The sequence below is a fragment of the Mytilus californianus genome, unplaced genomic scaffold, assembly GCF_021869535.1.
Source record: "Mytilus californianus isolate M0D057914Y unplaced genomic scaffold, xbMytCali1.0.p SCAF_4, whole genome shotgun sequence".
NCBI lineage: Eukaryota > Metazoa > Mollusca > Bivalvia > Mytilida > Mytilidae > Mytilus > Mytilus californianus.
Window position 1 is genome coordinate 66,644,173 of NW_026262690.1, and position 27,958 is coordinate 66,672,130.

Sequence of the window (27,958 nt, forward strand, 5' to 3'; positions counted from 1 at the left end):
AGTAGTAACTTGTATAACTACGTATTGTGTATAATCAATGGCCATATTTCATTGAACGTTGCATTCTTATTTTGAACGTTTAGGTTTCTGATTAAATTTTTGACAATCACGTGTAAATTCATTCAACAAGATTCAAGATGTCTGCGCCCATGTTTTGAAGAGAAAAAGTTAAAAATATGTTTAAAAATCAAGAAATATATTCAATATTGAAGGAAAGGTAGACAAAAATGGTCACAACTAAAGAAAAAGTGACATAGTTCTCAAAATGAAATGCTTATGAGACACTTTTTAAAGAATTATCATACTATTTCATAGAAATTACAGATATTTTATTAAAAAAAAGGTTTTACAAGTGTTTATATAGATACACTTATCACTATTATGTATCATGACTGGACATCTCAGATGTTCCCCTTAAAATTTTGACGTCACATTAGTAAAAAGTGATTATTGCATGACGTATACAGTTTCAAGTGCTGCAAACTTGTACACAGCTTTATCAGTCATAATTACATTCAATAACTCTGTCCCTACAGATTGGCTGGTAAAGGGTCCATTAGTTTTTAATTTTAGTTATGAGCAATATATTCCGACACTTGATGATGTAACGTTATAAATATTGTCAACTAAAATGCGGGCCACATGGACTTATTTTAGGAATTTATTGAGCCTTCAATAATTCACGGGAATTCAGGATTAGTCAGTTAACTTCTTGGGAATTCAGGCCATACATATATATTGTGATGCAGGGACAGACACGTTATTTTTACGTGAATTCAGGATTTGGCATTTTTGTCTCAGGAATTCAGGATGACCGCCCTGAAGTCGACCAAAAAAAAGACTTGATAATGTCCGAAATCATTTTATTGAGTATAGACTTAAATAATTAAATCAAATGAAAAATTTTATAAAAAGAAAATATAACTTTGAATGTAATTAACCGTTTATATATTTATGAAAACATTTATTTTAAAAGATTAGAAATGGCTGTTCCTGTCTTTTTTATTTTTTGATATTGTTATGATATTTTAATTATTATACAGTGTGATGATAGAATTACAAAACACAATGTAATTACATTCAATTAAGTGTTTGAGAAGATCTTTGGAGTAAAATCCCAGGTAACACATATATGTGTTTAATATTACTATTAGCTATATATATAGACTCTGGAAATAAATGGTATTTGGTTTGGCATGTTCCCTTTGTAAGACCTGAATAATTTTGTAATGTGGACTTTTATCTACCTGTTGGTATATTGACCACCAAAATACCTAGTGCTTAAATTTTATTCAAACTTTACATTCTTCAAAAACACATCCTGAATTAATTCCTGGTGTCAAAATTTACAGATATTGTAAAATTGATACACCATGAAAATAAAATGTTTTGTTTGCATCAGTATTAATTATTTGTGTCTGTGTTTCATTGAAAAATAAGCAAGCAGGGCCCTTGCTGACATGTCAATTGTCTCTATTTTTAATTATTTGTTCTTTTTGACTCTTTATAACACAGATTTGTAGAAATAAAAGTAAAAGAGATTTTTGATATATATTTTATAGGTGATACATGTAGATCTGAAACAAATTCCAGTATGGTCTGGTTTATAGTTAGGCGCTATTTAAGATACATCCATCCTGTCATCTTAAGGAGATCTGTGTCAACTTTATCACCATTAACACAGTCTTTTAATGCCAAACCATCAAAGAAGTTTAATCTTAATTTGAGAAAGGAACAGTCAGTGAGTATTGCACTAAAGGCATGTAACAGTTGTACAGTGCACTCTAGGTAGTTTAGTTTTTTTTACACTTTTCTAGGGGTTGAATTTCAACAATGAATGCTGGTGATTGTTGATGATTTGCTCTGAAACTCCTCAGAATATTTAATGGATATACTACTACAGGGTCATAAATAAGAGCTAAATCACCAACAATCACCCTGTTTCATTATGATTCACTGAACACCAACACAAGTTTTCTTTAATGAGCTACTATGTATTTTATATGTGCTTTGTATGTTTTACAGTATGTGTTGCATCCTCTGAACATATTTGATTATTTGCATGCATATTTTTGTAGGTTCAGAATCTCAATGGGCATGATGGGGCTTATGTCGTTTTACAATCTTCTGTTGATTAAAGAGAGGATATGGAACGAATAAACATGAGAAAATAGTGCAAGAAAATTACAATACTCTAAAAGAACAACTCTTTCATTTTTCAAGTTTACATTATTGTGAATTTATACTCTGCATTAATTGGCAATTTCAGCATTATGAACAATAGGTTTTTAAGGAAGACATTCATTGCATAACAGTAATAAAGGGAAACAAGTATTTTGATCTTTTCATCCATTTTATGGTAAACTTGTGTCTTAAAGTTTCCAATGTCTTTTAAAGTAACTATCACATTTCATTCCAATTATATTGATAAAGTTTATTTAGACCTTGCAAATTTTGTTTTACTTATTATGATGCAGAAGTCTGCCATAGTCTGTGAATATGTCTGTTTAATTCATGTACATGTCTGTATGTAGGTTTAACTTTATAGTTTCTTACTTGTTTTTCTACCTTGCTATTTTATTTTTAATCACATTGGCGCATGCAGATGCATAATTTGTTACAGCAGTTGGTGTTTGCTTTAAAAAAAACAAATAAATTATAACCTTTAAATATATATTATTATTATCAAACTTAAAACAACAAAAAAATAATTTCTGTTTTATCCTTCTAATTAATTTTACTCATATTGTTAGCTTGCAGAGGCATAGTTTCTTTACTGTCGTTGGTGTTTACTATTAAAAACTAATAAATTCTGTTTTATCTATTTATATAGGGCTTGTTTTTAATACCAGAATTATCCAGCCATGAGGGATTTTATCTTTTACAACAAAGAGTTGAAAATGAAATTGATGATCTTGTTAAAGAGACTACAAGTACTGACAGGAAGAGAAAGATTGTACAGATATTTGATCAGATGTCAGACTCTATCTGCAGAGTAGCTGATATGGTATTTATAACTTTAATGTTAATGGTTTTGTGTCCAGCATCCTCTAACATCTCACACAAGACATGATGACCAAGTTATTTTGAAATTGCAATCATTGTTCTTTACCTTAATTGGCCTCCTGCTTGATTACCAGTAAATAAAAATCTTACCTAGTACCAAGGGGGTCAGTTTGAACTTAATTGATCTGGATTATCTTTTAAACATTAATAATAAAATCGTATGCTGACCAGTCAACATGGACACTGATACTGCAGAAAAAAACATCACTGAAATTATTTAGTATTGGTATTTGAACTAAGTGTTGAGAGGATTGTCCTGTGGTAGTACCTTTTTAAATTATGCCAGATAAAGGTCAATCAAAGTATTGTGATACTGCCAGATTAAATCTAATCAAAATAAGTGTTACACTTACTAATAGTAAAAAAAAATGAGAAGAATATATTACTGTAACTTTATTTGCAGTCAGATTTTGTTAGAGTTGCCCATCCAGATGCCCAGTTTGCTTATTCTGCAGAAGAGGCATGTGTAAAACTTACCAGTATTGTAGAAAGGTAAATCATTTTTTCAAATGAAATTAATGGTAGTAGTGGATAACAAATACTTTATAAAGGTTATCCTGCTTGACATGTCTGATTTTATTATTGAAAGTATCTTTTGTAAATGATGTTTTATAAATAGTTTTATCAAACATGAACATTTCTCAGAACACAACACAATTCATCATTTTAAAAAAAATTATGGTGTTTTTACTATTAAAATCAGTACAAATGATGTGATTTTATTCATGAATACTTTTATTATTATACTTTTCTTGAAATTTTAAATGATACAATTTAATCCATGTGTTCTAAAAGCTTTGAGCCCTTTATGTCACAGTGAGTTACCTCCACTTACTGCATTGAACTTTTTTCAGTATTTTAATGATATTAACTATTCATTCATTAAAAAAATGTTTTATATTATCAAAATTTTGTGGCATGGAAAAAACCATATAGAGGTTGAGTTTTCAATACAATCTGTAAGCATTTAAATATTGACATTCTCAATGTCTGTTGGTTTTTATACGACCGCAAATATATATTGGTATGACGTTGGCGTCCGGCGTCGTCCTGCGTCGTCCGAAGACACATTGGTTTTCGCACTCTAACTTTAGTTTAAGTGAATGGATCTCTATGAAATTTTACCATAAGGTTCAATACCACAAAAGGAAGGTTGGGATTGATTTTGGGGGTTATGGTACCAACAGTTAAGGAATTAGGGGCCAAAAAGGGGCCAAAAATAAGCATTTTTGTAACTTCCAGACATAACTTGTGTGTTAGTGTATGGATCTCTCTGACATTGTACCACAAGGTTCCATATCATAAAGGGAATGCTGGGATTGATTTTGGGGGTAATTGCCTCAAAATATTAGGAATTAGGGGCCAAAAAAGGGGCAAAAAACAAGCATTTTTCTAGTTTCATGACAATAACTTGTGTGAAAGTGTATGGATCTTTCTGAAATTGTACTACAAGGTTCCATATCACAAAAGGAAAGCTGGAATTGAGTTTGGGGTAATTGCCCGAAACGTTTAGGAATAAGGGGCCAAAAAGGGGCCAAAAAACACATTTTTCTAGTTTCCAGACCATTACTTGTGTTCAAGTGTATGGATCTCTCTGAAATTGTACCACAAGGTTCCATATCACACAGGGAATGCTGGGATTGATTTTGGGGGTAATTGCCTCAAAATATTAGGAATTAGGGGCCAAAAAAGGGGCAAAAACAAGCATTTTTCTAGTTTCATGACAATAACTTGTGTGTAAGTGTTTGGATATTTCTGAAATTGTACTACAAGGTTCCATATCACAAAGGGAAAGCTGGAATCGAGTTTGGGGGTAATTGCCCGAAACGTTAAGGAATTGGGGGCCAAAAAGGGCCAAAAAACACATTTTTCTAGTTTCCAGACAATAACTTGTGTTCAAGTGTATGGATCTCTCTGAAATTGTACTGCAAGGTACCATACCACAAAGGGAAGGCTGGGATTGAGTTTGGGGGTGATGAATCATAAGGGGGTTCAAAAAATTGGGGGGGGGGATTTTTTTTTTTTTCCTTTTTTTTCTTTTTTTCCTTTTTTTTTCTATCAAAAATTTTCCATTTTAAGTTGGTAATTTCTGATTTATATTTAAAAGCAAATAATAATGATATGGTAGGAGATACACACCAAACAGGATGTGTAAATTATTATATAATAAGTATTGTGCAATAGCAAGAAATTTTCAATTGCACAGTATTGCACAATAGCAAGAAATCTTCAATTGCACAGTATTGCGCAATAGCAAGAAATCTTCAATTACACAGTATTGCGCAATAGCAAGAAATATCCAATAGCACAATATTGCGCAATAGCAAGAAATTGTCAATTGTGCAGTATTGCGCAATAGCAAGAAATATTTAATTTCACAGTATTGTGCAAAAGAAGATACTTCGTATAAATTGCTTATTTCTTGACCAATTTCAATGGGGTTCTATTCTTGAATTCTTGGGGTTCTTTAATATGCTGAATCTAACCGTGTATTAAGTTTTTGGATTTTGGGCCCCGTTTTTAAATTGGTCCACATTGAGGTCCAAAGGGTCCAAAATTAAACTTTGTTTGATTTCATCAAAAATTGAATAATTGGGGTTCTTTGATATGCCGAATCTAACCGTGTATTTAGATTCTTAATTTTTGGTTCCGTTTTCAAATTGGTCTACATTAAGGTCCAAAGGGTCCAAAATTAAACTAAGTTTGATTTTAACAAAAATTGAATTCTTAGGGTTCTTTGATATGCTGAATCTAAACATGTATTTAGATTTTTGATTATGGGCCCAGTTTTCAAGTTGGTCCAAATCGGGGTCCAAAATTAAACTTTGTTTGATTTCAACAAAAATTGAATATATGGGGTTCTTTGATATGCTGAATCTAACCATGTATTTAGATTTTTGATTTTTGGGCCCCGTTATCAACTTTGTCCACATTGAGGTCAAAAGGGTCCAAAATAAAACTTTGTTTGATTTCATCAAAAATTGAATTCTTGGGGTTCTTTGATATGCTGAATCTAACCATGTATTTAGATTTTGGATATTGGACCATAATAGGTGAATGTCCAATTTAAAATTTTTAAGTTCTTATACCACATTCATTCTGTGTCAGAAACCTATGCTGTGTCAAATGTTTAATCACAATCCAAATTCAGAGCTGTATCAAGCTTGAATGTTGTGTCCATACTTACCCCAACTGTTCAGGGTTCGACCTCTGCAGTCGTATCAAGCTGCGCCCTGCGGAGCATTTTATTAAATACATGTTTAACAAATTAGCTTTGGTAGATTCATGATTTTGAACATTGTATACAAAAAAAAAACATACAGACATTACGTGTGCTTCAAAGATACTTCGATACAAAATGGAAATGTTAGTGTCAAAAAACAGAAGAAAAAAATAATCAAAATCCATTGTAATAGAATTTTTTTTTTTTTTTCTATTAGTTTGAATACAAATACAGAAATATATAGAGCTTTGTGTAGAGTGATAGAGCATGGTGATATTATACCAACCGATGAGATGGATCAAAGAGTTGGTGAATTATTCCTGTTTGACTTTGAACAAAGTGGCATACATTTGACAGAAGATAAAGTAAATATATACTATAGACTATACCGCTGTAATAAATTTATTGTTTTGAATGTTATTTTTATGATGTCTTTTCTAACAAAAACAAAATAACGATATCCTCAATACTATTAACAATCATTCAGGATAAGAATATTTTAAATATATTGCATTAATAATTGTTTGTTTTGATAAAGATCTAAATTATCAAACAAAGATGTCATTGATTGGAAAAGTGCAAAGCTTCCAAAAGGTTGTAAGTTTCAATTACTGTGGATTCATTATTATTCGTTGGATACCAATTTTCGTGGTTTTCGTGGGTACAGATGAACCACGAAATTAAATGTTCAACGAATGACAAATTTCCTATAGGCCTGTATGCAGACTTTGACAAAACCACGAAATTAAATATCCACGAACATGTGAGTTTTCCTTAATCCACGAAAATTGGTACCCACGAAAATAAATGAATCCACAGTATTACAAAAATCTGATATTTTTAACAGTTATTTTTACATGTGATTAGAGAGACTAAATGAAAGATACTCACAAATTATCAATTATCAGGTTTTATCACCTATAATTCTTTGCTTTCAAGGATAATCATAATTTTATAAAAAGTTTCAGAATAGTTTTATAATGTTTAAATTTAAACTAATACATTTCAAATAACAGAATATAAATAATAATGGGTATAGATATTATTTCCAGAGAAAGAAATTTGTGCAATTAAATGAGAATATAATGCTACTGGGAACTCACTTTATGAAAGGGACACAGAGCGCAAGAGCCATATACAAACAGAACTTACCTGAAAATATAAGAGATTGGTAAGATATGTAAAATGAGTGTAGGCTTTTAGGGACAATTTGTACCCTTCAATCTGTTTAACTGCAAAACTACATTGTTAATAAAGATTTACACAATGATAATTGGGAGTATTAGACCAAAATATCTAATGAACATTTTATGTAGAACTTTATACTGTCATGTCCCTTGGCCATAATATTCTGTTTAAAACAAAACAGAATATTGAAGTTGTGAGGTTGTGTCAATTATCTTTGATCCTTATATTTTAATCATATTCAGCTACCTAGTGATATTTTAGAGATAACTGTTTTATATTTGAAGCTTTGCGGACGTCCATCGGTAGTTTTACTGTCGCAAATTGAGTTTACCTGGCAACACATAGCGGAGACAGGTAAACGGATATTTGCGGCAGTAAAACTACTGATGGACGTCAGCAAAGCTTCAAATACAATACAGTTATCTCTAGTCTAATGCAAAATAAACAAATCATTGAATTTTAGTCATTATGTCAGTGTAAAATTTTCAGGAAATGAAAATTCCTTAAAAAGTTATCTTCTTTGGCGCCTAAACTATGTGACATCATAGGTATGCATCCAACATCAAACTTAAACACTGGGTGTTTTCTGGCTTCTTGTCCGCCTCAGAATGTAATAAAATTTGATAAAAAGTAGATTTCTAGGTGCAAAATGTGAGTTTTTTTGCATATATTGGAGAAATTATATGTCAATACATTCTGGAATTCAAAATGTCGGTTTCCTTAGTTACAGACAGGGAGATAGAGAATTTTAGGCTTATTGTCATCCAATCAGAACCATTGATACAAAATAATTGCATTAGAATAATTGATGTTATAATAGCCTTTGAAGGTATGCCCCAAAATGTTTTATTATACTATTAATTGTTTTATTAAAATTTCTGGTTCAAATGTTATTATTTTTACCAAAAAAAGAGAACTTTAGCATCTTTCCCTTCATGACTTTCAATTAGATTGATTGATTGTTGGTTGCTTAACGTCCAGTGGCAAATATTTCATGCATATTCAGGACGAACTTTCAATTAGAAGACAATAGTAAGACAAACACACTTTAATTTCTTCAAACTGATAGGTTTAAAAGCAAAACTATGCAATTACATGTTATTGATGAACCTAGAAGTGTAATTAGATTTATCTTGCCTGATGATTAACAATGAGTTAGGCTTCAAACAAATATCAGTTGTATCGGTATCCGGAAATGAAAAATTACCAACAAACTTTCACTGGAGCATGACAATAGGAAGTACCAAAAATATCAGACAGTAAAACAGACCACATTTACAGCAGTTACCTGAAATCTCAGAAAAAAATAGATGATCAAACAAAGACAAACAAAAACAAACTACATATGGTCTGATTCAGCCGTATATATAAAGTTCTAACAACAGTGTTTGAGAATGCTTTTTCTTGAACACCTCTTTTATCTGCAGGCATAGCCAAAGGCTTTATTAATTTTTGATGAATGATTGAAAAATCTCTGATAGTAACTATAAGTATAAATGATCCCTTAAATCATCTCCGATGCCACATATGCACCAAAGAAACTTTTAGTTATAAAGAAGTAATACTTCATCATTACAGTCTTCTTGTATAGTGCAGCACTGCTATCACTAATTAAGAAATCATAAACTACATCTCCTGATTGAATGGTATATGTTACAATTGTATGTATGTCTATCTTAGAACCCCATGTTTGTATATCAAAGCCATTTCACCGCTTAAGTTTTTTGTGTAGTATATAGCTGTTAAGCATTATTAAGGTCAGTGTGACCTATATTTTATTCCTAATTGACTTTGGTTATGTTTTGGGTTTTGTCTTTTTCTCATAGAGTAGTGTTAGTATAATATCTTACAAGTTTGATCATCATAATATTTTATGAAACGCACTTCATTTAAGATTGACCAACATTTTTCTCATATTTTTGAAGGGTTGTCATTGTTGTCTTTTAGAATCATCTTGTTTAAGAAATAAAAAGAATACTACCTGCAGGCCTACACATTTTAGGTGTTGTTAAAAACTTGATATGAAATTACTTTTATATTTATTTATTTATATACTGAACTTTGCTATTTCAGTTTTAGTATGGAAGGAGACAATATCCATGTAACAGGACTCTATACGGATCATTACAGTGATACTGTAAGTTTTCTTTCTGAAATTATGTCTCATTGAAAAATTAGATTTGAAAATACAAAATATTTCATTTTCTAGGAATTTAATGAATTTTGTTACCCAGTAGTATGAAGACAGCAAGGGACATTAAATGTCATTATATTTTCAATTTTAAAATATTTTGATTTGTCTTTACATAATAATTAAATATTTGAATATTTTGTTTATAAACATTTAGTTCATGATAAAACTAACTTTTACATATTTTATTCACCTTTGCAGTTCATGAGTAATGGCTCTTGAATATAGAGAAAATAGGCAATTATGAATTTTTAATTCAATATTTTAAAACAAATTTTTGCCAAAATCATAAAAAAATTGGACTAAGTCTGTACCATGAAACACAGATTAAGGCTGACTAGAATTTGTTATAACAATAATGGTACCAATTTTTCTGTACCAGATGCACATTTGACAATTAATGTCTCTTCAATGAAAATCAAGGCAAAACTAATAAAAAAATTCCAAAACCTAATACAAACTTTGAAGATCTGAAAACTGAAACTATTGTAGTTTTTGTTTTTTCCTTGTTGAAAAAATTAAGTTTTAGGTTATCTTTCCCCAACTAGGCCTCAACCTCATTTTTTGCCCCTTTTTTAACCTTACTTACTTGAATTACCATAGGATTTATAAATATATATTTCTATTTATTTGTTATTATTAGAATTAGTCTGTATTTTAAGAGAATATATAATTTATATGGTATTTTTCTAATGAAAGTACATGCAAGCTACTGTGATATCTTTCTGAAAAAAATACAAATTTTCATGGTTTTCATGGTTTGCCACAAAATTTAAAACCAGTCCAACAACAAAAACAAAAAATGGCTTCTAAAACTTTGCCTTGATAAAGAATGTATAATTTGAAACCAGAAATTCAAGAACAATTCCTAAAACCTGGTAATTTGGCATCAATTTGAAAATAAGAAGATGTGATATGATTGCCAATCAGAAAACTCTCCATCAGAGAACAAATGACAAAGAAGTAATCAACTATATGTCACAGTACGGCTTTCAAAAATGATCAAAACTCATACTCCATTCCATGCTATAACAAGAAAACTAACAGCCTGATTCATGTACAAAACAATGAATGAGAAACAAATATGATATACAGCAACAAACAACAATGTATATATTCACACAATTTTTCTTTTTTACAAAATTATTATTATTTACAGGTAAGAGAGGCTGCATATAAAATATTTCTGCACCCAGATAAACACCAAGAAGATTTACTGAATAACTTACTTTTATCTCGATATAATCTTGCAAAACTAGTAGGATTCCCAACCTTTGCTCATAGAGCATTGAAAGGCACTATGGCTGACACACCAGGTAAACTTTTATATTTACACTACAAATAAAAACCAATGAAATCTTTTCAAGTAGAAATAAATATGTTTTTTAGAGTGGAAACCTGGAAAAATTCATCAAGAATGTGGATTCTTCATAATTGGAGGGACAATTTTTTTTATGGGCAGTGCTAATCCTCAATTCAATACCTCAATAACAGAAAATATTCTGCATTACATTACTTTAATAGAAAAACAAAGGATATGGGGTATCCATCCATGACACAAAATCAGTACATGCAGAGCAAAAAAACACACAAAAAGCAAAGGAACAGCGCTTTTATTGCTGTTCTTCATCTCAAAGTCACAGTGAGGCCTTCAACATGGAGCAAAAAACTCTCATCTCACTGCAAGTTTCAGACGGCCCCTAGCACCGCCTTGAGCGCAATTCTTTGCAAGAATAATTTGGATACACTTTGTAAGATGTAACACCACCTTATCGGGCCCGGTCAAAAAAGAATATACTGTAAATTCAGAAATTATTGCGTGCATTTATTATTGCGGTTTTGTCATTTTAGAATAAAATGCGATTTTAATTTTTACGATATTGAGTAAAATCCTGTTTAATTCATATCAAAAATTTCAAAATGCGAGTTTAAATTATTGCGATTATAACCCTGTCGCATTTTTCGCAATAATAAAAACATCGCAATAATTTCTGAATTTACAGTACTGGAAAGTAGTACATATTTAAAACAAAATAGTTCCTACGCATAAGGGTAAATCTTAAACTATGTAGCATATATTTTAGTAATTAAGGTATCAGATGAAAGGTGAAGGACTGGTGATCCTTGTAGAACACACAATTTACTGATAATTTTGAATACTACAAAAATGTATGAATGAATTCTGGTATCCAGTGCAGTACGGTCTGATGTAAAATTACAGGTATATTGATCCCGCTTCCATAAGTCTTTAAATTAATTTCCATATTGACTATTTTCACTTTGCCGTTCAGGAGTTATGGCCCTCCTTACAATAACACTTATAAAATTTATGTAACAGTACATGTAGTTAAAACCTTATTTTCTGTCATTTTGACAGCCTCTTGCTAGTTAATGACCTTATCTGTTTTAATAAATATGTTTTAAACTTTCAAAATGTTTATAAGAGTTTTAGATATCCAAGTGATCATTAAATATAAACTTCTTTTTTTTCCAGAAAATGTTATGAACTTTTTAGAGACACTGGCAAACAGAGTGAAATCAAGGTATTTATTCTTATAACTTTATTCCACACTCGCTACATATTAAAGAATTCTCATAGAAACTCTCTGAGGGGTCAATGTTGCAAGGCAAAATTTCTGACCCGATCCAACATACCCTCATATTCCAGTGACAGTTCAAATTTCTCTCCTCTTATCAGGGTGGACCTACATTGCAGAACCTGACTTTTATTTATAAATAGTTTACTTATTCCCATCCTAAATATACATGAAAGAAGTGCCACTGGATGTAAAATATATATCAAACCATCAATCAAACATCATATTAATTTATATTATTTATCAGCTGAAGTTTTATTTTCTGTACAAATGAATGAATACAGATAATTTTTTCTCTACATAGTTAAAACGTATTGTGTTACTCTTCTTTTTTCTGGAAAAAACCCAATAAACAAATAATGGCATAAATTAGGATTCTTTTTTATGGTTAGGTCTCTATTCATATAAATTATATAAAGTGTAGCCTATCGCGCTAAGAGTGCCCTCTGAGAAAAAAATTACCCTGCCCTTTTCAAAAGCTGCAGGAAACACTATTAATACTCAGCAAGGGAAATATGCCATTAGTATGGTTGGCCCATATCGAAAGTCTGTCAATTTTGCTTAGATTTATGATATGTAAACTTTCCAAATCCAATTGTCTAACTGTAATTATTTCATATTTTTAGGAAATCGAAATCATGCATACATTATATTGTTTTAGACCTAATATCTAATGTATTCAAAATTTCTAACTACTAGCCTAGTTTCCTTTTGTAATATCAGCCAAGAATTTTTATACAGTGTTGAGATATCCAGGAATGTGTAGATCTATGTAATTCTGAATGCTGTAATACTGTGATGTCAGTTTCCTATTTTTGTTTTAAGACATGTTTTTGAATGTGTATCATAACTGCAATTTTCATTTCAGAGCTGATAAGGACTATAAAGACATTTTGAAAATAAAGAAATCAGAAGCTGGTATAGGGAAGGTAAGCTCTAGCTTGATTAAAATTGTAGTTTTTTTTTCAGCATTATATCAGTTTTGCATTTTCATAGACTAAATGGATAATATTTAATTTTTTTAATTTTTATTTTGTCTTTAAATAATTAGCAGTAAAATACGTAGAACTGAACAGTACATTCAACTTTTGCAAAAATCTGATAAAGCATTCTTTTCTTAGTGAAATACTGCATCCTGTGACTGCATCTATCCTGATCAAATTCTATTATATTTTCCATACAACAAAAAAACAATATAGAACTTGAAATTAAAGTAACAAAAGATGCTTGTTGCATCTGGTTCTAACTATTTTTTACTTTGTAGAAAGTTATGCCATGGGATCCACCATACTACACTGCATTAGCTAAAGGCAGATGGTAAGCACAGAATGACTGATTCAAAGATGGATTACCTATAAAAATATGTTAGAGAGATAAGGGTTGTGCCAGAATTAATTGTAGGGAAGGGGAGGCACTTACATTAGATTTGAAGGATGGTGGTTATTGGAAAAAAATGCCTTAACAATTATAGAAAATAATCAATTAAAATTCTATGCAGGGCAGGTTAAAGTAAAAATTCCTTGATTTGAATATACTTATATTAAGTACCTTCCAGCTCAAATCATAATTTTTTTATTAAATGTTTTAAGCATACTAGATAAACAATTGATTTTCAAAGATATGACAATGAAATGTATGGTTTGTCTTAATGTTGTTGAATTATTAAACCTGTGACACTTAAATATGAAATAAGGAAAATATCCTTTATGGGTACCTCCATTAATGTCCTGTTTGATGTTCATTTTAGATTAAAAAAAATTGTGTCTTTCAACCACATTATGACTATTAAAAGTAGGTATAGCAAAATATAATTACATGATTGTCAAGAAAACCACCAAGAACAAAACAAATTCAGGCGTAAAATATACATAATTACCATAATAAATAGATAAGTTCCAATGGATTCTGAATAAATTAAAAGGAAATTCTATCCAGACTTGGTTTCTGTTTTTCAGTGTTAGCTTACGTAATCAAGACCTGTTGCCATACTTTTCACTTGGATGTTGTATGGAAGGATTAAACAATTTGTTCCGATGTCTATATGACGTCACATTACAATACGTAGAGACAGAACCTGGTGAAATATGGTCTTATGATGTACATAAAGTGGTATGTTATTTGTAGATATTTAATTATGATTATTATTTGGGATGCTTTTTGTATGAGAAAATTAAAAAATAAGACAGATGTTTGCTTACAGCAGAACCTCATTATGATTTGATGGACCAATTATTGGCTATAAAACAATTACATCCTGTAAATTTACACTGTAAATTCAGTAATTGTTTTGTGCATTTATTATTGTGATTGCAAATGCAAGTTTAATGATTGGAATTTCATGGGGTGCTGCATTTCAAATAATGCTATCAAAATTCATTTTGTGAGTTTTATTTTTGCTATACGTATATCTTTACAATTTTGCCATCATTAAAACTTCACCAAAATTTCTGAATTTACAGTAATAAAGTTACTTATTTACAACAAGTTTAAAACATATTACAATGTAAATAATGTTCATGAAAAAGTAGAATTATGGGATGGAGTGATCTGAAATAAAGGGAACACATCAGCATAGTTGCATATCTCCTTGCCAATTTTATGTGGATATGATTTAAAGGAAATGGGAGTAAATCTGAAATGATAGACATGTGTCCATACAGTATGGCAAGCCCATATAGTATGGTTGAAATAAAGTATTTTAAATATGCAAATTAAAAAAAAATAACTTGAATTGAGTGATAATATATATTTAATGTTATATTTTAAATTTCAACTTATAAACCAAAATACTGTTACTTTATAGGAGTTTACTGTATACATAAAATACATTTTGCTCATTTTCCACATTGAGCTTAAGTAATTTTAAAAGAAGATTGAAAACTTTTTTCTGGGAATGTTTTCATTCATAAGTCCTTAGGGTATTTATATATCAGATATGTTTATATCATGCGAAGTTTCAGCTTTCAATGTCATTTGGTTACACAGTATTTACAAACCTTTACCTATCCTGCTCAAAAATGCCTTATTGACAATGCCATTGAGTGCAGGTGTTAAATACAGAAAAAAAATTGAAGTGACCTCATAATAAAAAAAAAAAAATTGCCTTCATTTACCATGGAAACTTCTTTTTCAAAATAGTTATTCTTTGTAGGCTGTTGTCCATAAAACAGAAGGAGTTTTAGGCTATATTTACTGTGATTTCTTTGAAAGAGCAGGAAAGTCACATCAGGTTTGTATGCACATTTAAAAGTTAAGTCTTTATCATTACTCTTTTGTTTATTATTGCAACTTATTAAGATCCTCCCATAATCAGCAAACTAAAATAGCATTCTTGCTGAAATATATACCAAATTATAGTACTTACTTTATTGTAACTGGTTGCTGATGAGATATTTTTGGGTAAAAATAGAAAATAAAAAAATATTTGAAACCAGTATCCTGCAGCTGTTTGAGTATAGAAACTCTGCTTTGTATCCGCGTAAAATGAGACTAAACAAATTTTGGCAGAGACTGGAAACATAAACTGTAGAAAGATATGCAATATCATGCCAAATGAAAAAGTACCAGAATACAATTTGCACACAAACGTTTTTTTTTCAACAGTCATGCAACTTATTTTGACACAAATAAAGTTTAACCTCACTGATAGTTGTATAAGTTTAATATATGAAACATATTTCACAATTCCATTGTTGTTCGATTTCAGGATTGCCATTACACAATTCAGGGCAGTAGACTTAAAAATGATGGATCCTATCAACATCCTATTGTAGTTTTACAGTTAAATTTTCCACCTCCACAGACTAACATGCCCTCTCTGTTGTCACTTGGGATGGTTGATAATTTATTCCATGAATTTGGCCATGCTATGCATTCAATGCTTGGCAGAACAAGATACCAACATGTTACAGGTTGGTTATGTTTTATTTGCTAAATGAAGTATGAGTTAAGCATTAAGCTATTTATGTCAGTGATACATTTAATGTAAATTAGTGGAAGTATAGTGAAGGACAGCTCACTGGTAGGGAAAAAGTTTTGGTTATAAAAAAAGTTGTTCCTCAAGTTTACCACTTAAATTCTGAATAAGATGATTGCATTTTTTCTTCAAATAGCATCAGACATGGAATTGTTTTGGGCATATTCCTCATGTTTATTGCATGTTTATGTTGTCTGAAGTTTTATACAGTTAGTTTTAGATTTCATAGCTTTCTTATCTTTAAAATGGCAGACTGTGCTGTTTGTGAAACATGTTATATGGACCCCATTGTAGCTTTACCTACTTTCCTGTGCATATGTAGTTTTTGTCCCCTGCGCAACGAGTTGTGGGGGACATAGAAATACTGGGCATCCATCCGGTCTTGTAAGCGCTCTCACGTATACAATACTTGCCAGATTTTTATGAAACTTATATCATAGGTTTATATCAGCAATGTCTTGGACGAGTTTGAAAATCATTGCAATCAACTATATTTAAAAGAGTAATGGCCCTTGGAAACATTAATTATATGGAAAATTGCATTATTAGCGTTCTCATTTGTTCAATTCTTGTCAGATTTTTATGAAACTTATATCATAGGTTTATATCAGCAATGTCTTGGAAGAGTTCGAAAATCAGTGCCGATCAGTTATTTTTAAATGAGTTATGCCCCTTGGAAACATTAATTATATGGAAAATTGCATTGTTAGCGCTCTCATGTGTACAATTCTTGCCAAAATTTTTTGAAACTTGAATCATAGGATTATATCAGCAATGTCTTTGACGAGTTCGAAATTCAGTGCCGAACAAAATTTTTAAAAGAGTTATGCCCTTGGAAATATTAATTATATGGAAATTTGCCTTATAAGCGCTCTAATGTGTACAATTCTTGCCAGAATTTTATGAAACTTATATCAGCAATGTCTTTGACACCTTCGAAAATCAGTTCTGATCAAATATTTTTAAAAGAGTTATGCCCCTTGGAAATATTAATTATAATGGAAATCACATTGCATCTGCTCTGAAGCCTTCATTTCTCTAAGATATTAATAAAAAGTCTTAAAGAACAAAAAAAAGTTTTTTTTTAGTTATTGCCCTTGTTCCTGGGATAGATAAAATATGTGCCACGCGGGGGACATTGGAACTCTGTTCTTTTATTTAATCTCTATTTCTCTTTTCTAAGAAACACATAAAATTTAGCAACACTTGCTAAAAATTGCTTCTTGCAAATGTTGCTTATAAATAAAAAGATTATAATGTTCATCAGTGATTAGAGATATGGGATCAACATCAATGAGACAGCAGCACAACAATACACAGAACAAGAGCAACTATCTGTATTATCTTCATTAAAGTACTTTGTTTTATATTTTGCTGGTGAATAGTACAGTATGTGATATTGAATATAGATTTATTTTTGTATTGATAGGTACAAGATGTCCTACAGATTTTGCAGAAGTGCCATCTATACTCATGGAGTTCTTCATATCTGATCCAAGAGTAATTACCATCAGTAGTAGAATTAGTTATAATGATACAAACTTAATCCCCTGTATGTATTTCTATAACATCTCAGTAATGTTTAAATGTTTTTTATTAGTCCCCTACCGACGAAGTCGAAGGGGACTTTAGTTTGCACTCCGTCTGTCTGTCTGTCCATCCGTCAGTCCGGCAAATCAGTTTTCCACACTTTTTTCTTTGTACTTGAAAATATTACTTGATATTTGGTATATTGTTTTATCATGACAAGTTACAAATCAAGTTCGAATTTTGTTCCGGTCTGATGATTTTGTGCAGAGTTATGGTCTTTGGACTTGGAAAATTCACTCAAATAATCAGTTTTCCACACTTTTTTTCGTCATGCTTGAAGATATTGATTTGATAATTGGTATATAGTTTTATCATGACAAGTTACAAATCAAGTTCGAATTTTGTTCTGGTCTGATGATTTTGTGCAGAGTTATGGTCCTTGGACTTGGAAATTCACTCAAATAATCAGTTTTCCACACTTTTTTTCGTCATGCTTGAAGATATTGATTTGATAATTGGTATATAGTTTTATCATGACAAGTTACAGATCAAGTTCGAATTTTGTTCTGGTCTGATGATTTTGTGCAGAGTTATGGTCCTTGGACTTCGAAAATTCACTTCAATAATCAGTTTTCCACACTTTTTTTGCATCATGCTTGAAGATATTGACTTGATATTTGTTATATAGTTTACACCATGACAAGTTATAGATCAAGTTAGCATTTTGTTCCAGTACAATGAATTTTTAACCGGTAGGGGACTATGTATTGCCATGCAATACTCTTAGAATGCTTGTTGCTATAGAAATAAGGATATGTGGTATGATTGTCAATGAGAAATATATCCACCAGAGACCAAAGGACGAGGATGTAAACAACTATAGGACACTGTATGCCCTTCAACAATGAGCTCATACCATATGGTAAGCTATGAAAGGCCCCAGTTTATAATGTTGAGTTTTACCTTTTAAGCCATTCATATTTCTTACTCCTTATTTATGATAATTTGAATTAATATAATACCTACTGAATACAGCACTTTTCTCATTTCTAATAATGATTTGGGGTATATTTTGCCACACAACATCACATGCAATTTTCTAGTTTTATTTTTTTTAGTTTCATATGCAAAATTTTAATTTACGTATAAAATACTGATAAGATAAGATAATTTTTTTAAAATCATTTTGTTAATGTCAACTATGATGCCTTATATTGCAAACCAGTGAATGTTTATTGAGTGACCTTATTCTGCTTACCATAGCATTTTAGGGAATAGAAGTATGATTATACTTAATAATGCTGATAGATATGCACCAATAATTTCAGGTACTTGCATCCTTTACCAGACATTACAAGACTGGAGAACCTTTACCAGAACATATCATCACAGAGCTGTGTCATGCAAAGAAAATGTACTCTGCATCAGTAGGTGTTAAATTGCTAAAGTTTATTATAGCATGTGTATTCACACCATTGTGATGTTTCATCAGAATGGAAATTGGAAAAAAAATTGCCCATATTAGAGTGCTTTGGAAGTTGGAAGTTATCTACATGTAAAAACCATCCATATTGAACTGTTAATAGACATATTTTCCATGCAAGATAGTTTGTTCAGCAGTATTTATGTGAATTTATGTCTGATATCTAATATTTAAAAGGTCATTCAATAAATGATGAAGTTGTTCATATGCATGCAAAAATCATTGAAAGTTGTACATGTCTGTCTGACAAGTGTCTCTTGACCTTTGCCTTATTTACCTGGTTTCTTGATCAGAGTTTATTTTTTTTTATATACTTGTCGAAGATGGGACATATTATGGTACACCAATGGCTGTCTGTCCATCCGTCCGCTAACACTTCTTACAATGCTTAAGTCAATTCTCTTATCACTTTAACACAACATTAGAATTGACGAAAGAAAGCTCCCTTTCCATTTTTCTAAATTTTGGCCTTGTCATTACAGAGTTACAGAACTTTGACACTTAGATACAGACAGTTCTTCACAAATTGAACACAAACTCCAGTATTCCTGATATGATTTTCTCCAAACTTTACATTATCGTGGGGATTGATGAAAGAATGCTCCTTTTTGTTTTTTCTTTATTTTCGGGTTTGTTGTTCTAGAGTTATGGAACGTGAATTGTTACATTTAAGGCAATTTTTCACAAACCACCACTAACTCCAGTATTCCTAGATTTATTTCCTCCAAACTTTACATTATTGTAGGGATTGATAAAATAAAGCTTTCTATCAATTTTTTTTAATTTTCTAGTGTGTCTCTCCACAGTTATGGTATTTGAATTGTCAGATTTTAGTAAATTTTTCACATATTGTTCCATAACATGAGTAGTGGAAACTTTACATAATTGTTAGAATTGGTGAACATAACAAGCGGTTCGATTTGAAAAACAGTATCCTCGGATATATTTTTTCTACAGAGTAATTTTATTTGCTTAAGATTAAATGCATTCGAAATATCCCATTTAATTCTTGCAACTATTTCAATATGCACAAAAAGGGCATATCATGAGCTCTTGGCGCAGCTATTTATTATGAGACATGTAGTGAGACCTTGATACTAAATACTTTCAATATATTATGTAGTCATTAATATGGCAGCAAAATATTTCATCCTTACATTTAATAATGCTGAGATTGACTGCTTATATAAAGTCTGAATGGAACAGACAGGAAGTTATAAATTAACTGCTGAAAAAATTTTACTTTATGTATTTCATTATTTTATAGGACCTTCAGCTACAAGTTTTTTATTCGTTGGTTGATCAGTTTTTGCATGGAAAGCCTGTTGTTGGCCAATCTACCACCAATGTTTTACAAGAAGTCCAGAATAAATATTATGGTATACCATATGTACCTAGTACTGTAAGTTAATAATATTATGATATAAACTTGGTAGTGTGAATGTATTGAAAACGACAGAGTATGGTGAATTATCTTACCTCCTATACATTTCTAGGAATATGATTGGTTAAAAGCAACCGCGTGGAGACTGTGTATATTCCATATTAGGTTAGTAGGCAGGGCTTATTTCAATACACGGGTAGTAGTGGTGTTATGTCCCTTTATAAAAACAACACAGTGTTGAGGAAAAATCTTAAAGGTTTAAACAGACGAAAAAATTGATGATGAACGATTGAAATAAATTCATAAAACACATTTAAAGCTAACAAGTTGTTATTGTTGGCATTTGTTTTTGTATAGATCAATGGAAGTAGGTTCTTAATACTTGCGGTATTGAAGACTTGATCACTTTGATACATGTATGACACTAGTTTAAATACCACATGTTAAGATAGTTGGTAAGATAAATTCGTTACATAGTGTGCTAGTGACCTAATACAATATATATGGGGTCAGTAAATTCCATATGGGGATTCGAGCTTCGCTCTCACCCCATATGGAATTTACTGACCCCATACATATCGTTTTAGGTCACTAGCACACTATGTAACTAATATTATCTTACCTCCTATAGATTTATAGAGATATGATTGGTTAAAGGACTACACGTGGTGACTATGTATATTTGATATAGGGTGTCCTAAAAAATAATGTTAGTTACCATACATGGTTAGTTACCATATGGGGTTAGTAAGGAGTTACTTCCCTTTCAAAACAAAAAAGATGCCACAACCCTTTATAAAAACAACATGGTGTTGAGGAAAAATCTGAAAGGATTCAACAGACGAAGAAATTGATGATGAAAGGTTGAAATAAGTTCATAAAACATAATTAAAGCTAACAAGTTGTTATTGTTGGCATAACGGAGTTACTTCCCTTTCAAAACGAAAAAAGAAATCTGAAAGGATTCAACAGACCAAGTAATTGATACATGTAATGAACAATTGAAATAAATTCATAAAACAAATTTAAAGCTAAAAAGTTGTTATTGTTGGCATTTATTTTCTGTATAGACAAATGGAAGTAGGATCTTTATACTAAGTATTGAAGACTTGGTCACTTTGATAGGCCGCTAGTCAAAATACCACATGTGGAGATAGTTAGTAAGATAAATTTGTTACACGGTGTGCTAGTGACCTAATACGATATATATTGGGTTAGTAAATTCCATATGGGGATTCGAGCTTCGCTCTCACCCCATATGGAATTTACTGACCCCATATATATCGTATTAGGTCACTAACACACCATGTAACTAATATTATTCCTTCCAAGATCTAATGAAGTACTAGAAAATAAACAAGATACAAAAGGCAAATCTGTCTAGGTTTTTTTTAACAAAATCACCTAATAAATTATCAGGAGGATGTGCTGGAGTATAGAAATAGAAATAAATTATAGATATTATATTGTGACATTGTTATCTGTTTGTTGTTATTGTAAATCATTTTGTAAATTAAAAGTAGAACTTTGACATCAATTTAGCCTTGTAATAGCATTATGCAGTGACCTTGATTAAGGAATTATGGTACTAGATATTATACCTACCTCATGTCCTGAGCTGGAGATAACTATTTATAATTCATTTCTTCACAGGCATGGCAATTAAGATTTGGACATCTAGTAGGATATGGTGCTAGATATTATTCCTACCTCATGTCCAGAGCTGTAGCAGCTATGATATGGCATCAATGTTTTAAAAATGACCCATTTGACAGGTATAATTTTTTCAAAGAAACTTTTATAGTTACTCATAGTAATTTTACTTTTGGTATCAAATCAAAAGTCCAGTCAGTGCATTTTTGAATGTTTTATGGGCTTTTATTTCTATTTTCCATTCAGAAAAAATAACAATTGACAAAAAAGTGATCAGAAATATTTAGAATAATTGTTTCATGACATAACCTATACTGTCATTTATTGTTCCATACATATCTGAATTTCCAGTTGCTAAATCATCCATGAAAATGTATGTGCAAATATTTTATAGCCAAAAAGGTCATATTTTTTAACTTAATTTATGAAGTCAAAGATTGGTGGAAATGATAAGTTTTGGTAAATGTTGATCTCGATGAAAAGTGAGGTATGCACCCATTATCTCTTATTCATATTTCTACCTGTCTTTTTCTACCAGAGAGATGGGTGAAAAATATAGGCAGGAGGTATTGGCACATGGAGGAGGAAAACATCCATCAGAATTGTTTGAAGGTGTGTATTACATATAGACTCTATAGTTTTTTTCCAGTTGATTAGCACTACGTTTCTAAACAAAGGATGTTATTTTATAGTTCACTGAATGAAACTTTTCTAGATAAGTTGTAAAATGTAATTATGATGGGTCAAACAATGTAATTCACAGTGGTAAAAGTTTTCATCATAAGGACATTCTCTTAAAAACACATAAATGATAAAGATCCTTCCATTCTTTGAGAATCAGCTATTGTCTATATAAGAAATAAATAAAAGTTCAAATGACAGAAACCAGTGTTGATTTCATTTTTGTTTCACCATCAATGAATGTTGTAGAATGAGATACACAGGGATGCTAATCTGGCAGCAGCCTAAACTATTTATTTTAAGCTTCATCATTTAGAAGGTTGAAGACCTGGATACTTGTTTCCTAGTATGAAGATGCTTTTTGTTTTGAGGTTACCATCTGGCATATGTCCATTGGCATTGACCTTATGTTTATGGTTCAGCCACATCTTCAAAAAGTTGCATAGTGTTTCTTATAATGTGTTCTGTTTTTATACGACCGCAAAAAAATTTTTGTGGTCGTATATTGGTATGACGTTGGCGGCGTCGTCGTCGTCGTCGTCCGGCGTCGTCATCCGAATACACATTAGTTTTCGCACTCTAACTTTAGTTTAAGTGAATGGATCTCAATGAAATTTTACCATAAGGTTCAATACCACAAAAGGAAGGTGGGGATTGATTTTGGGGGTTATGGTACTAACAGTTAAGGAATTAGGGGCCAAAAAGGGGCCAAAAATAAGCATTTTTGTAACTTCCAGACATAACTTGTGTGTAAGTATATGGATCTCTCTGACATTGTACCACAAGGTTCCATATCACAAAGGGAATGCTGGGATTGATTTTGGGGGTAATTGCCTCCAAATTTTAGGAATTAGGGGCCAAAAAGGGGCAAAAAACAAGCATTTTTCTAGTTTCATGACAATAACTTGTGTGTTAGTGTATGGATCTCTCTGACATTGTATCACAAGATTCCATATCACAAAGGGAATACTGGGATTGATTTTTGGGGGTAATTTCCTCCAAATTTGGGGAATTAGGGGCCAAAAAGGGGCAAAAAACAAGCATTTTTCTAGTTTCAGGACAATAACTTGTGTGTTAGTGTATGGATCTTTATGAAATTGTACTGCAAGGTTCCATATCACAAAGGGAAAGCTGGGTTGGAGTTTGGGGGTAATTGCCCTAAATGTTTAGGAATTAGGGGCCAAAAAGGGACAAAAAAACAAGCATTTTTCTAGTTTCCAGACAATAACTTGTGTTCAAGTGAATGGATCTCTCTAAAATTGTACTGCAAGGTACCATACCACAAAGGGAAAGCTGGGATTGAGTGTGGGGGCGATGAATCATAAGGGGGTTCAAAAAATTTGGGGGGGGATTTTTTTTTCCTTTTTTTTCCTTAAAATTTTCCATTTTAAATTGGTTATTTCTGATTTATATATAAAAGCAAATAATAATGATATGGTTTGAATAGCATACATGTGAACCTCCCGACAGGAGTACAATAATCCTGTTTTCAGGAGTCTCCTCCCGACCTCTGGTTGAAGAGGAAAATTATAATCCCGTGTATGAAATTTTTCATGAATGAAAAATTTCTGCCCAACATATCATCTCAGGCATCTGGTGTAACTCACATTACCTGAAGTTATATTTTACCTGTAAATCAATTAACATGCATAATTATATGGCTTCACTTGTCAGCTTGGGTGTCAAACATACTGGTAATCAACGATTTTTTACCTCAGGCTAACTGCCGTTGTGTAACAAAAACTGTGTATTTATTGGGTTACTTCCCTTGATTTATCCTGTTTTAAGTTACTTTCCTTTAAATAATGAAAATTTTTAAAAGAATATAAATAAAATATAAATTGAACAAATAATCATAAAAGGATGGTAAATAAATGATTTTAAATGTCTTAGGACAAATAAAAAAATAATAATTTGAAAATTATTTGAGGATTCTATACTTCCTTTCAAGGCTTAAATTGAAATTTATATAATAACTATGACCCTTGTATTACAGTTAGAATGATTTTCTGAGTATGCAAACAAAAGCTATTTGCATAATGATAAAAAAAACAAAAGCTATTTGCAGATAGTTAAACAAATGTTCTGGTTGCAATAAATGTTTTATAGAATATGAAGTAAAAAATTTAAAGAACATACTTTTATATTTAAAAAAAAAAAATGTTAGATTGAACATGTAAAATATAAAGATGGAGAAACTTTATAAGTACAAGGGTACTATAAACATAAGAAATTGGATGGAAAGTTGAAGAAAACACACTTTAAAAGACCATTTTTACAGCACACGGTTACATTTACGACAAAATTTATGTCGATTAAAAACCTCCTGATCTGAGTCCTAATCTCCTGACCAAAATTTCCCAATCTCCTGATCTGAGTTTCACAGTCCATCACATATATGAATAGGTAAATTAAAAAATTATAAGTTCTTAGACCACTTTCATTCTGTGTCAGAAACCTATGCTGTGTCAAATATTTAATTACAATCCAAATTCAGTGCTGTATCAAGCTTGAATGTTGTGTCCATACTTGCCCCAACTGTTCAGGGTTTGACCTCTGCGGTCGTATCAAGCTGCGCCCCAGCGGAGCATTTTATTATGAATTAAGATAACTAAATTTTGTATACAAAATCATTGCAAGATATGCACATCCACCTTAAAAAATGGTTCACCTGACCTTGATCTCATTTCATGGTTAACTGGTCAACAGGAACTTTTTATGATTAGGTCTTAGATATATAAGCAATTGGTCAACCCTTTTTGATGTATGGAATGATTGTAAGATGTACATGTTCTTTTGGCTGGGTTCATCCAACCTTGACCTCAATTTCATTGTTCATTGGTCCACAAGCTTCTGTTATTAGATCTGTTTCTCAAATACTATAAGCAGAAAGCCGTCCATATTTTGTGAATGGAATGATTTTTAGGCTTATATGTCCATCTGGCAGGGTTCATTTGAGTTTGTCCTCATTTTCATGGTTCATTGGTCAACCTCAAATTTACATGATTAGATCCATTTCTTAGATATTATAAGCAATAGGTTAACTATATTTATATGTATGGAATGATTTTATAATGTACATATCCATTAGACAGGATTGACCTGACCTTGAACTCATTTTTATGGATCCATGATAATGTTAGATTTATGTGATACCTGTCGTATAAACTTATATTGAAGACTTTCAACTTAAAATTCAATCATAATCAGTTCAGCTGGTGAGACATTTCAGCATGTGCACACTTGTTAAATAAATTTTAACATTTCTCCATTTTAAAATTGTACTTCTTTACTTCCCTGCTTTAAACAGCATGATCTGATAGAAATTGGAAGGATGAGGTTTCTTCCATTTAGGAGGCACTCTTACATGTCTTCTCTTATACTTATGTGATTGAGTTAAGTGCTTTTTTGGGATTATATTATTCATACTTTTGTCTGTTTCTTTATTATAATATACTGATTGAGATGCTAGTAGGGTGTTTCAGAAAACTAGATGAATCCCATTATATGTTTATATGAAATTCAAAGGTAGGAACCTTGTCAGGAATTATTAGACTTGGGGCCAATTTGTGCTTTAGGTATAGTTTATCATTGATGATCAAATGTAAAGCTCTAGATGTATTTTTTATCATGTTGTTGGATTGTTATCTCATTAGCTTTTACACCAAATTAGCTATACAAATATCATTAAAATTGGTGAGTTGTAAGATTGCAAGAGCAAGTTTAAATGATTGGTAATAAAGCTTAGCAGATATTGGGGGAAAAATCAAAATTACAATCTTGAAAAAAAATTATGATCACACATTTTTATACAATTACCTCGAAGGATATTTAGTGTATTGTGTACCTGCTGGATATCAGATGATTGCTCTCTTAAAGAACGTTTCTTGCTGTGAAGACAAAAAAGAGGAAACAAAAAATTTCAGATGATTCTTGGAATTACTGGCTTCTAGTGTTAATTATTTATTGTTGTTAGTGATACAACAAAACATTGAAATAAATGTGCATTGGTCATAGAACACAGATTAAATTGCCTTTTGAGAGACAAATGATGTAAAACCTATTAAAAAGGACTGAAATTTTTACACTCAGTAAATCCTAATCAAGGTTTCTAAATGTTAGCATAATTGTTTGTCAGTTTAATAGAAAAATGAGTGTATAATGCAGTGATTTACAAAATAAAATTATAATTTAAGAAACAAAATTTAAATACCAAACTAAATATTTGAAATGTTAACCAATGATTCAACCGATTTAAAGATGAACAGATGAAAAAAAAATATAAGAAATTTTGTTTTACAGATTCCTTGTCAATTCAATAAGGATAACTGTGAAATTTTAGTATTGAAATATAAGATTTTTTGTCAGACTAAAACACATGTATCACTCAGCCTTCATCAACTTTTCAGAGGAGATTTGTACAGTGTATTGTTCCATCATTTTTTTTTACAACTTTATATAGATTGATTACTACACTTGTCAGTACAGAATTAATAGTGTATACTTATTTTTTTTTCAGCCTTGTTAGGTGCAAAACCAACAATAGATAAACTAGTGGACTCAGTTATACAGGAAATAGATTCAGATATTACGTGACAGATATAATAGTTTTAATAAGACCAATCCATTTTATGTGATATATAATATATATACATTGAGAAAGCTATTGCCCTTTGAGTGTGTTTCTATTTGAGACAATTGTGAGACACAAAAAATCAAGTCCTGGTTATTTTCCTGATGATTTTATCGATGACAATGAAATCTAGATGTGTGTCATTATTTGGATAAAAACACTAGTGCTGCATAATAAAGTTCAAACTATTCTTATTATTTTTCAAATATATCATACAACTGCCATTTATATTAGAATTATTTATTTTTGCATTGAGGTCTGAGATTGTTTTTTGCTATCCATACAATTATATTTATGATTATACCAAAGAAGTATGAAACAAATGAAAATATTAAAAACATCTTTTTATACTA

The 27,958-nt window shown here is 31.0% G+C and overlaps 1 protein-coding gene across 2 annotated transcripts; it reads left to right on the forward strand.

Annotated features, from left to right (window-relative positions):
* Positions 1-112: 112 nt before the first annotated feature.
* Positions 113-27,958, forward strand: LOC127738377 (mitochondrial intermediate peptidase-like). 2 transcript variants are annotated; one of them, XM_052249596.1, is made up of 20 exons: positions 113-217; positions 1,563-1,741; positions 2,834-3,007; positions 3,470-3,558; positions 6,507-6,654; positions 7,342-7,460; positions 9,551-9,614; positions 10,828-10,984; positions 12,163-12,211; positions 13,134-13,194; positions 13,530-13,582; positions 14,221-14,374; positions 15,417-15,494; positions 15,972-16,176; positions 17,671-17,741; positions 19,100-19,198; positions 20,522-20,656; positions 22,292-22,413; positions 22,830-22,903; positions 27,492-27,958. In XM_052249596.1, the coding sequence occupies exons 2-20, from the start codon at positions 1,595-1,597 to the stop codon at positions 27,566-27,568; spliced, it is 2,076 nt and encodes a 691-aa protein (XP_052105556.1). In that variant the 5' UTR covers positions 113-217; positions 1,563-1,594; the 3' UTR covers positions 27,569-27,958. The 2 variants fall into 2 exon arrangements, with proteins under 2 accessions (XP_052105556.1, XP_052105557.1); XM_052249597.1 differs by lacking the exon at positions 113-217 and adding an exon at positions 1,083-1,121.

What these genes read in the sequence shown, in the direction of transcription:
- LOC127738377 (XM_052249596.1), top strand. Translation starts at nt 1,595, where the DNA reads ATGGTCTGGTTTATAGTTAGGCGCTATTTAAGATACATCCATCCTGTC. An exon ending in CGGATCATTACAGTGATACT is followed by an intron (nt 9,615 to 10,827) that starts GTAAGTTTTCTT and finishes TATTATTTACAG; the next exon opens with GTAAGAGAGGCTGCATATAA. An exon ending in GCATTAGCTAAAGGCAGATG is followed by an intron (nt 13,583 to 14,220) that starts GTAAGCACAGAA and finishes TCTGTTTTTCAG; the next exon opens with TGTTAGCTTACGTAATCAAG.